Raw genomic sequence first — 16,821 nt, 5'->3', positions numbered from 1 at the left:
GGACTGGCCACGGCAGGGCCTTCCACCACAGAGCTGTCAAGGAATGGTGAGGTCTGGGCTTGCACAGGGAGGAAGGGCTCAGGGGTCAATCCTGTCTCTAAACTTGATAGCTGCAGGTTGAAGGTATTAGGAAATGATAACTTACTGGGGAAAAGCTCTTGTTCTGAAATTGAACTGATAAGGGCTTCCTGGCTCCACCACTTTACTTGCTGTGTGATTCTGGGCAAGTTACTTAACCTCTCTGTTTCTTGATTAGTGAGTGGCAATAGTAACTGTATCTTATCTCAAAGGGTTGTTGTGCAGATTAAATAAGATTGTGAATGCAAATCACTTAGCACAGTGACTGGCACGACATAAGTAGCCAATGATAGTGACCGTATTCTTATTATTGTCACTTAGCTCCTCTCTCCAGACTTATTGTAAATGTGAACTACTCTAAAATGTATCCATAGTAGAAACTTCAAAAATATTTGATGACTCAAAGAATAAATAAAAATGGCATTGGCTTGTATTTTTACTTTTAAAATATCTGTATTTGCATTTTAAAGGTATTTGTATTTTAAGGAGGGGCTACTTTTAACTAGAATGAATCTGTGGGTAGTGAAAATTGAGGAAAACCAGCGGAGAGAAATGAAACTTTGCAAGAACACAGGGTGGGATCAGCTGGGAGTTCTGGGGGGTGGTCTGTCACGGGGAGGTGCCGCGCCTGGTGTGCGCTCGGTTGGCCGGTGTCCATGCCATAAACACTTTCAGTATCTCTATTTCTTTAAAAAGAATTTTTTCTTTATTGATTTTAGAGAGGAAGGAAGAGGGGGGGAGAGAAAGAGAAACACTGATTGGCCCCCTCCTGCATGCCCCCACTGGGGATCAGGCCCACAACCTGGGCATGTGCCCTGACCAGCAATCAAATTGGTGACCTCTTGGTCCATGGGTCTACGCTCAACCACTGAGCCACACCGGCCAGGCTCTTCTCTCTACTTCTACTGTTCAATTAGAAGGTTCTCTGAACATTCAAAGTCTTTCTCCACGATTCACTTTGCACTAATGTACACTCAAGAAGCAGGAAACAGTGGTTCTCTCCTTATATAGAGGAATTTTCTACAGAAAGATACTGGAGTTAAGTAATCAGCTTAATTTTACCTCTTTCCAAGTCTCAAATACCGCACTCAATAAACATCTATTGAGCAAATTAAATCTGCTCTGGAGAGACTGGCCTAATGACAGCTTCCATGTGTGCTGGGGAAGGGGAGTGGTTTGAGGGGTGAGAGAATGTTCTAGCAACCTACCTGCGAAGGCCTCCAGCCACAGCTGGGGAGCCCTCAGCCTAAGTGCACCTCAGAGCGCCTGCCGGGCTCCCCCTGCTCCTCTGTCCTGACCCCTTAATCAGGATTTATTTCTACTCAGAAGAGTTCCTGATGCCTTTGCTGTAAAATGAGTTCTCATCTTGCTCAAAATGATATTCTACCTTCTTCCAGATGTCCAGCTCTGCTGGCTTAGGGTGAAAGCCAAACACCTGTTTTCCAAAACCCACTTAGTTCCTGGGGATTCTCAGAGGCAGGACACAGCGCGGAGAATCCTGTGAGTAGGACCCTGCTTTCCCAAGGCAGCTGGGAGCAAAGCTCCTCAGGGCGAGATTTATGAGGGCGGGAGCGGGAAAGCACTGTGTTCCTTCCCAGGCTCACGCAAGGGGAACGGGACGGGGGAAATCCAGGAGCAGCCCGGCTTCGGCTTCGGTGCACACCCACCTGGCCCCAGTGAGGGACCCGCTCCTGAAAGCTGCGTGAACCCACTTCACACTCGAGTGTGACAAGAGTGCGGGCAGGAGTGAGGGATGGGTGTAGTGACTCATCTGTCCCCTCCTGGCCCTCTAGTGATGAATGTTCCCTCTAATGTTTTAATGACAGAAACCAGATGACCTGGCTGCATTACCCACAGCTGGCTGTGTGGGCCAGAGGAGGGTTTAGCACTAAAATTAAAATCCACAATGCACATCTGGCCTCGATTAATGGTACGCAGAGCCACTCTCCTCGGCCCAGGGCCCTTGCCGGGGACAGCTCCTCTGCCCACCCCGTAGGAGCTGTGGTGCCCCAAGGGCAGAGCTCCAGGGCTGGAAGGAGCTTGGCCTACACACCGAGGTCAGAGACTCAGGTCAGAGGCAGCAGAACCTCCCAGGTCTGGGGCAGCACTCCTGCCCCACCTCAACATGTGTGAACTCCTGTGTGTTACCTGCAAGCTCCCTGATCTTATTTCTAACTCTGGAGTCATTCATTCATCATATCCCACTTGGATGCTACTTTTCCGTATTTCTTACTTTTATAATTAGACACTAAGTTCCTTGAGGACAAAGATGTCTTATTTGTTATCAAGTCTACCTCACACACGTACACACACACACGCATGCACGCACACACATGCACTGCTGTCTACATAGCAGGTGATGGGTGACTCCATGTAGGATGAATGGACAGAGTAACAAACAATATGAAATCTTCATAAATTGCTCTAAAGAGTGCTGTCCATAGACCCAACCAAGATTTTAATTTCCTCTGTGTTTTGTCAGCTCTTTAGTATACACAACACATTAAGCATTGATTCAATATTCATTATAGGTCCTGGAGCCCGGCCAGCAGTTCTCAGGTTCTCTGCCCCCCGCCCTCTCCGCTCGGAACCGGCCCGAGGCCTTGCATGCCCTCTGGGTGCCTCCTCTGCGCTTCCCCTGGCATGCTTCACCACCCGAGAGTGCCACCCCGTCCGGTCGTTCCCTGCTCCAGCTAGAAAGGCCATGGAGAGCGACTTTGGCTCTGGAACAGGACACTGGGGGTGGGGGGCACTCTGTTCAACAATCACGTGAGAAGGAACGAAATATGGGCGGAAAGAAGCAGAGATGATGAGTGAAAAGGAAGAGGGGGAGGATTAGATGGTGAGAACCAGCAGAGAGTAGGACCTGTGTTTGCCTGGCCATCTACGTATCTGTCTGTCTATCCATCCACCCATACATCTGTCTATCCATCTGCACATGACTGAGTGGCCACAGTGGGCCAGACCCTGCGCACTGCACTGAGAATTAAGCAGAAAACAGTCTGCCCCCAGAGGCTGCTGTATACGGAGCAGGGAAAAGCCAGGAACTGGGGGATAATCCTACATCATCAGTTTCTAGAAAGAGGTCCAGACTCAAACTCCTCACTAGTGTTTAGCTTGACAGGATGAGACCGAGCCCAGGAAGGCACTGGGCAGCTGAAGCACTGGGGGGAGGTGCGTCCCCGTGGAGGGTCACACCCGTCCTTCCTAGTCCCTTCACAGTCCTCGTGGGCTGACCTGGGCAGGGTTCGCGGTGCCCCTTCCCCACTCATTCCCAGACAGAAGTGGTCAGGGTACTCAAGGTGGACATGGCAGCTTCCTTGCCACCTATTCTGGGTGGAGACCCCATGAGCAGCCCTAACCCCCAGGTTTCTACATTTCTCAAGGCAGAGGCATCTCTTCTTCACCCTGTCCTGTGTTCCCAGGACCTGGAATACACAGCCTTCTCTCCTGGAGACAATGTGACAACACTGCCATTTACTGGAGGCAGCTGGTGGTCTGTAGTTCGGGAAAAGTGCAGCACCCTCCACCCCAGACTCCTGGGCTTCAGCCTGGGCCCCGCCCACCTCCCCGCCCCGCACCCGTGAAGGACTATCTGTGCCTCAGGCTCCTCTGCTGCAAAGTGGGAATAAAACAGAACCCGCCCTGCCAACAGCACGTGTCCTGGGTAGGTGAGGTTTTGGCTCTTCCTGCCTCCCACAACCAGGGAGTCCTCATCCATAGTGTGGACATCCCACTTAGGAAGGAGGCTGGGGGCCACGCTGAGCCCAGAAAATCAGGAAGCAGCCTGGGGAGCCGGTGCGGACCGCTCGCAGCGTCTTTCTCGACCTCCTTGGCCGCACCAGACTTCGCGGCCACCCAGGCGGCGGCATCGCCGTCTTCTCAGACATCGGCCGGTGCAGCCCGCGGCTCCCGCTTGAATGCGGGCTGTTTCCTCAAACTCCGCGCTGGGCCAACAGGGGGGCCCCACAGGCCGTTAATAGGGGGTTTCTGCTTCTACGCCCTTCAAACTCACACTTCTGGTTCTTTTCGCCTTTTTCTCTGGGAGTGTCTGAGCGCACCCTGTCCTTTCCTCGGCCGGGCTCGGCTCACGGGTGCCTCCTGGGGGTCCCGCTCCCCGGCTGCGCCCACGCGACAATCCAGAGGGGCCTCCAGAGGGGCCGGGGCCGCAGGCGAGAGCGGAGAGCGGCTTCCCGGGGAGAGCTGGCTCTGGTTTGGCTGACGGCTCTTTTCCAAGAAGAAAACCACCCCTTTGAACCTCACGAAGAACTCTGCTTGGAGGGGCACCCCTCAAAACAGGATGAAAATCTGGGTGACTAGAAATGCAAAACATTTACATAAATGTTAGGAAATCCAATAGTGTGCCAAGATCAAGATGGCAGGAAAAAAGAAAGAAAGAAAGGAAACGTTGAGAATACAGGGATTCCATGTTTCATTCATTACTTGGGAAAAGAAGGTCCTTCTCCAAGCGGAAGTAATGATGTAGAAAACAGATGTGCAATGTGCCTACTCCAAACTTAAGATTTAAAAAAAAAATTTTTAAGGAGAAGGGCATGAAAATTTAATTTAATGTTCACCTTAGGTAATTTTGTGTCTTATTGTTCATAGCAATTACCATAAATCTGCATATCAATAAGCGAGAACAGATGTCAGTTGTTACAAGTGCTTGCCAATCAGGTCTGTTGGAGAGTGACAGATGGGTGGTTATAAAACGTTCTCATAAGGCCCATTAGCACATTCGCAGGAAGTGTCTGTGATGCGAGGGTGGGAGACCTGCCTTGGGAAGAACGGGGATCTGTGTGGGTCCAGGATGCACACCTCACACCTCGGGAGGGTCTCCAAGGCCAGGTTCCCAGCCTCCAATGCAGTTTTTTTAAATACCTCCCCTCTTTCCACTCATCACAGATATTCTAAACAGTCCCTTCTGGGAATGGATCTCACATCCAAGAAAGCATCACCGTGTTGTTGTTGTTAGAAGCAAATATTTGCACTCTATAATTTTATTGTTACCTTTAACACGCAGACTAGATGTTCTGACAGGGAATTACTAGCAGCTTTACTGAACATGAGAAGTAAAGTGAAAGTTTTCTCTTGTGTAGCAAAAGATACTCTTCTTTGGCCACTGCTTCATAATCTCTGAAATTTCCTAGTAACAATTCCTCACCCTAGAAAACGAATTCCTCCAACAAAAGCAAACCTCTCTTATACACTTGAAATGTCCAGGATGAAGGGAGGCACTGTTCCTGTCTCTGAATTGCTTCTTTTTGAGCAGAGTTGGGGCTCTCTGCATTATTTATCTGCAGCTTGGCCTGGTTTGTTACTTGCCCTGCAAGCCCTTTGTGTAGGCGGCACTGCAGCCTGCGCAGGTGCAAACATACCTGCATTTCTGAGACACTAAGCACTGCTTCCCAAGCCGTGGCCAACAGAGAGCTCAGGGTTCAGGATCAGGTTGGATGTGAAATTTGGACTGGCCACTTACTAGCTCGGTAACTCTGGACACATTTTCTTAACTAAGCTCTAAGCCTCAGCTGCCTCACCTGTACAATGGGATACTAACAGTCTCTACCTCTTAGAGTTGTGTGATAAACTTGGGAATTCTGTATCCTAGTGCATATTATTCCCCTTGCTGGTGCTGTGGTCCCACATTACTCATTTAACCAGTTCATGCTTCAGTTCTCTTGACTGTGATGTAACAAAGGGGTGGTTTTGTCCTGGGCTCGCTGTGCGGATAGACGGCACGGTAATTTCAAGGAGCTCTGTTAAAAACCAAACTGTAACATACCACCCTTGTTTTTCTAACACGGTCCTCTTTTGTTATAAGGAAATTAATGTCCAAAAAGCTACTTTTCCCTTATTCCTTCTTTTTCAGGAAAAATCCAGACTGAGCCCAAGCTCAGACCCAAGTTTCTGACATCTCAGAAATTCATGCAGCAAATAACACAACTGAGTGAAAACATGGATGCGTTTTTTGCTAGACGTTTTAAGAGGGAAAATCAATAAACTTCAAAGATGCACAAAAAGTTCACGAGAACACTCAGCTTATTAAGATTTCATCCCAATCTATTTTCTGCTTTTAAAACCCATATTTAATAAAGGCACCCTGGACCAGCTGGTGTGGCTCAGTGGTTGAGCATCGACCCATGCACCAAGAGGTTGCCAGTTCCATTCCTGGTCAGGGCGCATGCCTGGGGGTTGTGGGCCCGATCCCCAGTGGGGAGCATGCAGGAGGTGGCCAATCGATGTTCTCTCTCATTGATGTTTCTCTCTCTCTTTCTCCCTCCCTCTCTAAAATCAATAAAGGAAAAATAAATAAATAAAGGCACCCTGGCTGGTTTGGCTCAGCGGTTAGAGCACTGGCCCTCTGACCAAAGGGTCACGGGTTCAATTCCTAGTCAAGGGCATGTACCTGGGTTGCAGGTTCAATCCCTGGCCCTGGCTGGGATGGTGTGGGAGGCAACCAACCAATATGTCTCTCTCATATCAATGCCCCCCCCCCATTATCTAAAATTCAATGGAAAAATTCCTTGAGTAAGGACTAACAACAAAAACATTATAAAAATAAAAAATAAAGGTACCCTTTAATAAAATAATGGAACACATTTAGAGTTATTTTTAGCTTGACCAAAAAATACAGCTGATATCCTGCTCATCTAAATTTTCTCTTCCTGCTTCTTGTTTCTGGGTTTGCTTCCTCCTCAAACAGCAAGTTCGAGACATTCAAATGAGACGTTTTAGACTCTGGTGATGAACCTGAACCTCCTGAAGAACACACCAGTATGTTTTGAGAGTTGTTCACAACAACAACAACAACAACAACAAAAATTATTGTTTTCTGAGATGATATTTTCTCTCTTTGGTGAGTGTTCCCTGTAGGAGTACCTGAGTTTTACATGTAGAGTGTTTGTAGAATGAAAAGATGGCACCTGAATTGTGTAGGTGCCCACTCGCACTGTGCCACGGTCTCATTCGCTCGGTGAGCACCTGAACATCAGGTGGGGGCTGGGACCCATGACTCTGTGTTCCTCCCTATCCCTCCTGCCATGTGTGTTATGGCCCATGTGCTCCGTAACATGTGTCATGTTGTACAAACTCTGTAATTTCAAATCCTCAACAACTTATCCATGAACATACTGTCTTTATCTTATACAATGTTTTTTGGTTTAGATGTAAGGCTAATGCCAAATTTCTTAAGCGCTATTGGGAACATATCCAAAACATAGATTTTAGCGACTTGTCAGTTTATAAATGTATTCACTCATCCACTGAAAAACAGTCCTGAGTGCCCTGGTTGGTTTGGCTCAGAGGTTGGAGCGTCGGCCTGTGGTCCAGAGAGACCTGGGTTCTGTTCCCGCTAAGGTCATGTACCTCGGTTGCAGTTTGTCCCGGGCCCTGGTTGGGTCATGCGGGTGGCAGCCACTCGATGTGTCCCTTTCATGTCGATGTTTCTCTCTCTCTGACCCACTGTATCTGAACGAAAAAAAATAGGAAAAATGTCCTTGGGTGAGGATTAAAAAAAACACAACAGTCCTCAGCACCTCTTAGATGCATGTGGGATGAGTCCATCTATCCAGGTCACGGCCTCTTGGAGCACGGATGATTCAGGGGTGCCAGAGAGGTGAGGAAGGTAAGGAAGTAGGAGTTTTAGGGGCACCCCTCCCACATTTGGGAAGTTGGGAGGCTTCCTCTAGAAAAGTGGCCTCTATTGCCAGTTCACTTCATAACACTGAGATGACTGTCAAAGACAAAAGTTAAGCCCTTCTTTTTGGGAGAATGTGAAAGAGCAGGACGCCATTTAAATTCACCTTATTGAAAAAAAAAATTACCTCAAACCATGATGCTTCAACACTTAGGACGATGAGATGACTTGATTATGCTTATGGATAAGGGGCACCCTTTAGAGAATAATCGCCCAGCACATAGAGCCCTGACATCTACATCCTCATTACTCTAACAAGTCCAGGCAGTGGTCCCTATGGACTGCTCAGCGTTTGATTTCCTAGCCTGTGCAGGCACAGGGTGCTGACTTTAATACTGAAGGTTCAAGACAGGGGTATTTTGGGAAGCCCAGTCATTTACAAAGCGCTTTAAATTGGCCATCTGCTCCATGCACCTTCTAAGGTGGTTCCCAGACACCATATTTGTAAATGAGTGGGCACAGCAAGTGAATGCCATGCTGGCCTGGGGCGGATGAGGCACAGACCTGCACAGTTGAATGACAAATGAGAGGGCACTCTGTCCACCCAGGAAGATGTGCTTGGCAGCATTCTGAGGACCCGGCGACCTTCTCTGCACAAGTCAGCTGTGGGAGTGGGAGAGCCTGAGGCTTCCTTGAAGCAAAGACCCTAATTTTGGATCTGGGCACGGCCGTACTATTAGAAGAAAAACAAATCTTGCATCGGCGGAAAATGTGATAAATCTTAGCATTTATTTTGGCGCTTGCAATCTGGAGGTTTTCTCTTTTTAAAACATAGAAATCTTCCTGAATATTTTACTTGGGTCACTCCAATTCCCTTCACAGAACTAAAAATAAATGAACCATTCAATATGATTCTTAGCCCCAAGGCCAGCTTCCCAAACTGTATTCAGAAAGATACTGATGATTTAACTACTTACTGTTTGAACATACATTTTTTTCTAATAATCCAAAAGCTGTAATTACAGTAGAACAAGCTGGCAGAGCCAGCAGATTTAACCCCTAGTGAATAAGTCTGCATTATGTTAACTGTGGGCCAGTATGTCCCATCAGACAGCAAGTTCCCATTAGCCCGCGAGGCCGCAATAAAAGGCTGGGCTGATGACCACAGCACCCATGATGAGAAATCTATGTATACCCATCAAAAATCTTCCCAGATTAAAGTGAAACAGGAAAAAAATAAAAACAAAAACCAAGAATATGTACTTTTTGGGAAAAAAAAGAAGTTTCCATAGTGGCAGATAAAGAAATCTGGCTTTTATTCTTCACACTGGCTAAGGGTGTCCTTGATTAAAACAAACTGCCTCATTTTAATGTGCCAAAAATCTGTTCTTCTTGCCCTTGCTCCCCACCCCTTTGGAAAGAAACAAGGAAAAAGCTCCCTCTCTGCTCCTCTCGGCAGGTTAGTGGCACCTGTGTTCTGATTTATTGCACAAGCTGCCTTCCCCGGCCCCGTGAAAAGTTAGGGTATCAGCCCGGAAGGTGACCCAGCAGGAGTGACCTTTCACTAATCACTGCACCCCGGCTACTACTGACACAGCTCATTAGAAACAGAAACCCTTCATGAGCTGGCTTTCAAATCCAGCTGCACTTTGATTTTCTCAAGAACAAAGATTATACTTTTGCCTGAAAGCGTCTGATGCCCAATTCTGTCAACTGGGGTACGACAGTGAAAAAGGTCCCCTGCTAATTGTCTGTGGATGTCAAGGGATGGCAAACCGTAGCAAGGATAGGCCTGCAATCTTGGCTTTCATTATGGAGGTCAGACCGTTCTTATTGACTGCCTATTATTAACATTTTAGAAGGCTGTTCATCATTTTGGCTGCCCTGGATATAAGAATCTTGCTGGAAATTCCCCAGCAACCCATCCCATTTTTAAAAAGAAGAAAATGAGTCTACTATGCAGGGATTCTCGGTGCCCTCGTGGTATAGCTGTTGGAAACGCCAGAGGTAGGAGAGCAACCTTCCAACAGCTGGTCTAATTTTAACACCTAAGCCAGAAAGGAATCGGGCTGGTAATTGCTCTTTGTTCTTCGGGTTCCCTGATGCTTTCCTTTGCCCTCTGAACCTGCTCAAATTCAGACAACAGCACCGTCAAAAGGAAAGGCCTGGTTCATGACTTACCAGCCATTTGCTGAATGCCGCTGAATGCGCCCAGGTTGCTGGAGGAGGTGGCCTGCTGCAGAAGCTGCGAACGAAGGGGAGAGGAACTGTCAACACATGGAGATGAGGGCAACGCAACTTCCGAATTAAATCACCGACACGTCCCGTTTCCTTTACGTTTATCTAGCTGGTTGCTGCTGTCTCTTAATGGACTGAAGGTTCCCAGAGTTGGGGCTGTAAATCCATAGTAACGTCTAATCTCTATTAAGAAACACAGACACTAGGGAAACTCAATAACACTGCTGCCTTAAAACAATTAATCAATTCACTCTTTTTAACAACCAGGTGTTAAATCTATTGAAACCAACATGGCATGACTAATGCTCCCTCTCTGTAGTCTTGTAGTTACTGTAACTCCTCTGTCAATCAAGGGCTGTCCCTCTTCCACTTCCCTTAGCAGCTCAGTTTCCTTCATCCAGTATCAGAAGCACTGATTCTTGGGCCAACAGAGAAATCATCCTGGTAACTACAGACAGAATGCTCTATTCACAGCCATGACTGCATGACCAAGACAGTGGTCACCCATTTTAAGATGGTCTTCACTGGCAGTGAGAAACATATTGTTTGTAGCCTGGCAGGTGTGACTCAGTGGACTGAGTGTTGTCCCATGGACTGAGAGGTCTCGGTTTGATTCCCAGTCAGGGCACATGCACAGGTTGTGAGCTCAATCCCCAGTAGGGGGCGTGCAGGAGGGAGCTGATCAACGTGTCTCTCTCAGATGGATGGTTCTATTTCTCTCTCTCTAAAAAAATCAATACAAACATATTAAAAAAAAAAAAAAGAACTTAGAAGAATCTGGTGTGACATTGGATTATGCATTATAAATAAGTCAGCATCACAGTTTCTGCCACATAGAATCAGTGGCTACCACAAGGTAATGGCATGTGGTTACTGTCCTAAAATGCTCCTTTATTTGCCCATCTGACTTGAATTACTGGTTAACACTTAGGCGCTATACTAAACATTTGACTAGATTTACCGATATTCTCTTTCTATTGAAGTTGATCAATACAGACATACTTATATATAGGAACAAGCATATAGTTACCTCCTCTGCTCAAATGTATAGGAACACCAAAAAGCATAGATTCACACCAAATTCATTATTGAAAAATTGTCAAAACTGAAAAATGTGCTTCGGAGGAAAAGATCAATTCACTATTTAAAAAAGAGCCTTCAGAATGCATCTGGAATAACCAAACGCAGAGGACCACCATTCCTCGGGGCCGGTGAAGGGCTCTTCAGTTCAAGAAGGAAAAGCCCTGTGATAACTAGAACTCCAAAACAGGTGCCTATCCATTCACCTGAAAGCACAGGGCAGAGTGGAGTATCAGCGGCTAATTAAACCGAAGACTTAGTGACAATGACGTTATGGGGATTAACATGAACAGTTCCCAGAAAAAGGTCTCTAATGTCCACTCCTCCCTCCTAGCCTGCTGGAACACAGGTGGGCACGCGTAGGTTCACAGCTGGGAGTACACGACACGGTTTATTCTTGTGCTTTTGTTTATTTACTATTGTATGTATTTGGATTCTTTGTCTTATTATTACTATTATTTTATCTTACTTATGATTTATGTTTTAGGTAATGAAGGCTGGTGATTTAACCTGCTTTTGCCCACCCCCGTATAATACCTAAGTATCACAGAGAGAGACAGAGACAGACAGATAGGCAAACAGACAGACAGATGAAGAGAGGGAAGAAGAGGGAGAAGCCAGAGATTATCTATTTTAATCAAAAACTCCCTTATTTTGGTTTGATTACTTAGGTTTCCCATTCTCTTGGGATTGCAGCCCCTTACCCCCCCCTCCTATGAGATATTTTTTAAAATGAAAGTTAAGTGAAATTAAATAAAGTTTGAAGGTATTTTGAGGAATTAGTAAAACCTACTGAGGTAAGCGGAGTGAAGTGTCATTCAACTAACTACTCCCGAGGGTCCGTCCACGGGCAGCCATTCTGCCGTGCGCCGGAGCCGGAACCTGCCCCTCCACACAGAGGCAGGGCATGCCCGGGGCCAAGAGCCCTACAGAAATGGACTTTCTATTCCAAGCAGGAGGACCAGAGTTAAGAGTGCATAGAAATATGCTTTCAAAAGGAGGATAAGACTCATTCTCTTCCAGGGTACAGAAATCATTTGCCTTTGTGCCCAAAAAAACAGAGCCAGAGACTTCTGTGGGCGTGGGGCTGGGACCCGTGCCAGAGACCTGGACCGGCACATGTGTCTTGGTTTTTGGAAATGGTGGAGTGGGCAGCTGGATTCATAGAAATTAGGAAAACGTGAACTTGACTTCAATCTCTGATTAAAAATAAAAAAACGTGTATATGCCATTAAAGAGATGGTCGGTGAACATCTTAAAAACACAAGTTTGTGAAAAACAAATTATTAAGTAAAACTCGCTTTTTTATTTATTAATTTTTTCCATAAAATTTCGACACTGATAGATCAAGAAGACATGGCGGAGCATGGCTAGATTTTAGCAAGACATCTGGCCACATCTCTTGTCGCGTCTCCGTGGAGAAACGGCATGAAGACGACAGTTATTCGGTCAATGGTTTTATTAAGGGCTCAGGTGAAGACAGAAGAAGCACGCTCCTCGTTTGTGAATTTAATTAACGTATCCAGTAGCTCTCGAATGCAGGACCCCGTAGGCACTGGGCAGGGGTGGGGGGAAAAGGGATACGAGCCACAGCTGTTTTCTGAGAAGCAGCGTGGAAAGAAGGAGCGAACACACAAGGGTGCGTCCCCGCAGCAGGATCCTGGGTCGGGTGATGGAACCTTTCTGAGTCTCTCTCTTCTCCCCTGTACAGAGGGGTGGTCTGAGCTGTCAGGGCAACAGGAAAGACTGTTTCGAAGAACAGTACAGGTTCTGCAACCACGTGAGTCTAATGGGTGATACAATTCCGAGGACAGTTAAAGGTCAAATGACAGAGTTAGGACAGAGACACAGACACACACACACACACACTGACAGAGACTGGGCAAAAAGTCCAATCTCACAACATGAAAATGTATTAATAAACATGGAGACCAGCATTTAGGTTCCAAAACAGAAAAACGGAGCCGAGGGGCATGGTTTGGCAGTAGTTCAAGCAAAGACAAATAGAAACGTAGAGGCGTATTAGCTGCCTTCCTGTTGCACGTGACACGGTTACTACAAACGCCAGTCCCGAGCTCCAGCAAGAGATTTCAGAGTCCACACCGGGGTCAGTGCTCTGTGCTGCTCGGGTCTTACAAGGGGAAATGTCTTCAATTCTGGGAAATGACTGTGTTTCAATAAAGACACTAACAGAGTGAAATGGGAGGCTCTCAGGAAAACCACCAAAGTGAAAGTTTTGATGGGAGGGACGACTAGAAGAATTGGTCTCTTTGGCTTGAAAGAGGATCTAGTTTTTTGGTATCAAACAGACAAAGTGAAAAATATTCAATCTGGTCAACAGGGCTCCACCGGGAAGACCCAGGGTCACTGAAGAACACTCCACGAGGACTTCTCTGGGGGTCCTGACTTGGAGTGGACTGACCTCCGACCACAGCAGCCTCACTACCCTAATCACGGGCTACCGAGCAGGCCACACCCCTTCTCATGCAGGATATTCTCTCTCTGAAACGTGGGTTAGAAATTTAGCCTTGTGGAGCTCTGCTCAGCCTACACTAGGCAAAAATTAAATCAGTCACGTGCTCATGCTGGTCTACTGAACCTGGAGAAATATTCTGTATCGATGCTGATTTCAATAATTTCCTGAGTCAAAGTGTCCCCCAAATGAATTCTTTAGCATACTTAGGGGACAAGGAGGTTGTGAGAGTTACACTGGGCACGCACGTCCCCCTCTCCTGGGGACACGCACGGGCTGGCCTGCAGCACTTACCGCCAGGTACTGTGGGGTGAGTCCGCCCAGCCCCGTCAGGTTCCCCCAGGTGGCAGTGTTGAGCTGTTGCATCTGCTGTGCCAGCTGCTGTTGGAGGCGTCTTTGCTCTTTGTCCTTCTGAGTGTCAGCGAACTTCACCACGATAGGTGAAGAGCAGCCCTGTGGTCAGACACAGTGGAAAGTGAAGAGGGGGTTACAGCCTGGTCGAATCCTCTCATGAGATTCAGCACTGGGTCTAGCTTTCTGAACTACCTCGGAGCACACGGAATGGTCGGAATGGTTTTAGAATGGTTTGATATTCCTTCTTCTTCTCTGAACAGTACCATCAACAGAAAATTCCAGAGACTGTCATTGGTTTCTTTGGGGATCTGGTGGTCGGTGGAGCCATTTGCTGTCTTGCTCTGGTTATTAAACTGCCTCTCCTTCCTTCTTCGTGTCTTCCTTCAGCCTTCCCAGGGCCTCCTCAGAGACAAGAGGCCTTATCAATGTTCTGTAACTAAGCTTCACGGTTCACTTGTCTGAAAGATAGACCTGTGTTGTGTGTCTGCCTCTCTCCACATGTGAGCAGGGGGCGAGGAGGGGAAAGTTGTGATGGGAATGACACTCTCTCTCCTTCATTGGTTTTTTTTCACTCCTTCCAATTTTCGGTTATGTATTTTTGAACTACGGAACTGTAGGGATCATACGGATCCAGCAACAGAGTTGGGAAAAGTGGATTTGTTTTATAAACATGGATGAAGGAAGGAGATATTCAGAGAACACAGGCGTTGGCCAACATAACTGTCCCCGTGTTTTCAGAAAGATCTCTCTTCCATCTGTATCCCATCTACACTATCCACAATCCCCTCAGCTACTGGGAACCAACGAAATTAGAAATATTGTCTAGTCACAGGGGATACAGGATGGATGGCGGGAGGAGGAGTCTCCTTGACTTCTTTCTCTAGCAAATCTCACCCTTCCAGATGCTTCTTTCAGTTTTCATTTCCTTTAAAAGGCAAGGAGTGGGGTAGAGAGTGAGACTGGCCAAGGGCTATATAACAGGATGGATTCCTGTTTGGTAATAGATACAGTCAGCAGGGAAAATAAGGGCCTAACTCCTCAGGGCACGAAGACTTCCTGTTAGAAGCACCTTTTAAACATTTGCTTTGGGTAAATACTCGGCAGAAACATCTTCTCCGCCCTCCCCACTCTCTTCTCCTTCTTCCTATAGTTTGCATACACATTTCATCACAAAGCTGTTAAATTTTGCTGAGGTAAAAAGAAGTAATTCTACCCAAGTGATTTAAAAAAAAAACAAAAAAAACTTTTATTGAAACTCAGCATGATAATAGACCTCTCTCACTCCTCTCAGAAATTTTATATTCCTATTTAAATGAGTTTTTCCTTTCTCTTCCCTTTGGGTCACTTTGGGGAGGTAGCTATGACTACGTGAGGCCATCATGTCTGAATTACCAAAAAATGTGAGAAAAATGAGGTGACTGTTGAATTTCCAGCGTGTCAGTCTTCAGCTCTGGCAGCCATCGTCACAGTACAGAATGTTAAATGTCAGTAAATTGCATAAAAGTAGTATTTCCACCATTAAAAAAAAAAACTATGCTTCATTTTTCTTCATCTGCTCCGTATTTCAGCACTTCATTCCTTAAAGAGGGCAAAATACTCTGAAGATGAAAATTTTATAGAGAGAGGGTTTTTCATGGAAGAGGGTTATTATTGCTGCATCAAATCTGTTCCGTAACAAAGTATACATCTCCTCCTAACAGGACATTCACTGTTGGTTTTTTCTTCCTTAAATATCAAAAGATGATATAAAAGCAGAAAATCAGGCCAGTGATTATAGCTCAAAAACTACTTGTTTAAACCATGAAACGGAAAAATTGGATAGGGACAGATTGGAGGAAAGTAGAAAAATAGAAGGTACAATATTAAAAATTATTTAAAAAGAAGTGCCTTTTAAACGTTGACAGTCACATAATTTTGAATCTGAATCTCTTAGATACTACATCTTGGTTAAAGATGTGAGCCAGAGTCCTGAAAATAATGTAACTTGTTAAAAAAAAAAAAGGAAACAAACTTTAGTTGTACGACTATAACGTAACTGCATAATGTGTAATTTTCCATTTAAATGCCAATATTTTTTAATTCAATAAGACATTTAAGTGTCTGAGGGCCCCGTTCTTTAAGCATGGATGTCTAGATTTCAAACAAGTGCACCAAATTTGATTTTTTAGAATAGATATTTATAACAAAGGATCAAGGGCTTCTTGAGAATCAGCACACCCCACTGTCTATCTCAGAATCTTTTAACTAGGAGAGCCCATTGTTCCTGGGGTCAGATTCATAGCCAGTTCTGCTTTCTGTCCTTGAGCTCTTCCTCTGTAGCAACACAGGGGAACCCAGACCCCCACGCCAGCCCCTCGGTGGCTCCACTCAGGGGGTTCTGAGGGAAGGAGCTGGGGTGGCAATGTTTCTAAACAGAGCTGGAAGAATTTGGACTAAAAAAGGATCTAAGATGAGACCAATTTAGGTACAAATCACTCAATTACAGAAAGTAAAAATAATTAAGACTGGAACACATACATGGAAGAAAATAGGTACAGGTAGAGACTTTCTTTTTCCTAACTGCACTTGCATTTTTATCTCCACACTGAGATGGAGCTGGAAATCAGACTGTCCAGAACAACGGAGCAGCCTAAGGTAAGAGAAAGGGGGGGAAGGAAACCGTGGCCACAGAGAACTGCATGTTGTACAAGACTGGCTTCCTAGATATTTCAAATCCTGTCAATTAGCTCCTATCATGGCCGATTTTCACCTGAGCTTGCCTTCAGGTAGGGGGGTGGGAGTGTCTTAAAAATGCATTGCACTGAAAGGGAAACACAGTGATTATATAAGATATGTTAGGAATATCAAAGTTAAAATGAAGTTCGAAAAAGACAATCGGCTTTGCAATGCTGATATCAGAACTCAGAAAAGTACAGTAAACACTTAATGACAATGCCATGCACACTCTCCACCCCCCCTCCCC

The 16,821-nt window shown here is 46.0% G+C and overlaps 1 protein-coding gene across 8 annotated transcripts in view; it reads right to left on the bottom strand.

Annotated features, from left to right (window-relative positions):
- Positions 1-16,821, bottom strand: part of CELF2 (CUGBP Elav-like family member 2) — a 317,950-nt gene that overhangs the window by 43,393 nt on the left and 257,736 nt on the right. For all 8 annotated transcript variants that reach the window (XM_036264792.1, XM_036264782.1, XM_036264801.1 and 5 more), the window contains 2 exons: positions 13,800-13,958; positions 9,896-9,959 (listed from right to left, as the gene is read on the bottom strand). In XM_036264792.1, the coding sequence (XP_036120685.1) occupies positions 9,896-9,959; positions 13,800-13,958 (223 nt within the window). The remainder of the gene's footprint in view (positions 1-9,895; positions 9,960-13,799; positions 13,959-16,821) is intronic.

This window comes from Molossus molossus, unplaced genomic scaffold (assembly GCF_014108415.1).
Source record: "Molossus molossus isolate mMolMol1 unplaced genomic scaffold, mMolMol1.p scaffold_m16_p_1, whole genome shotgun sequence".
Lineage (NCBI taxonomy): Eukaryota > Metazoa > Chordata > Mammalia > Chiroptera > Molossidae > Molossus > Molossus molossus.
Note: the sequence above shows the minus strand (reverse complement) of the source record. Positions and strands in the feature narration are given on the sequence as shown.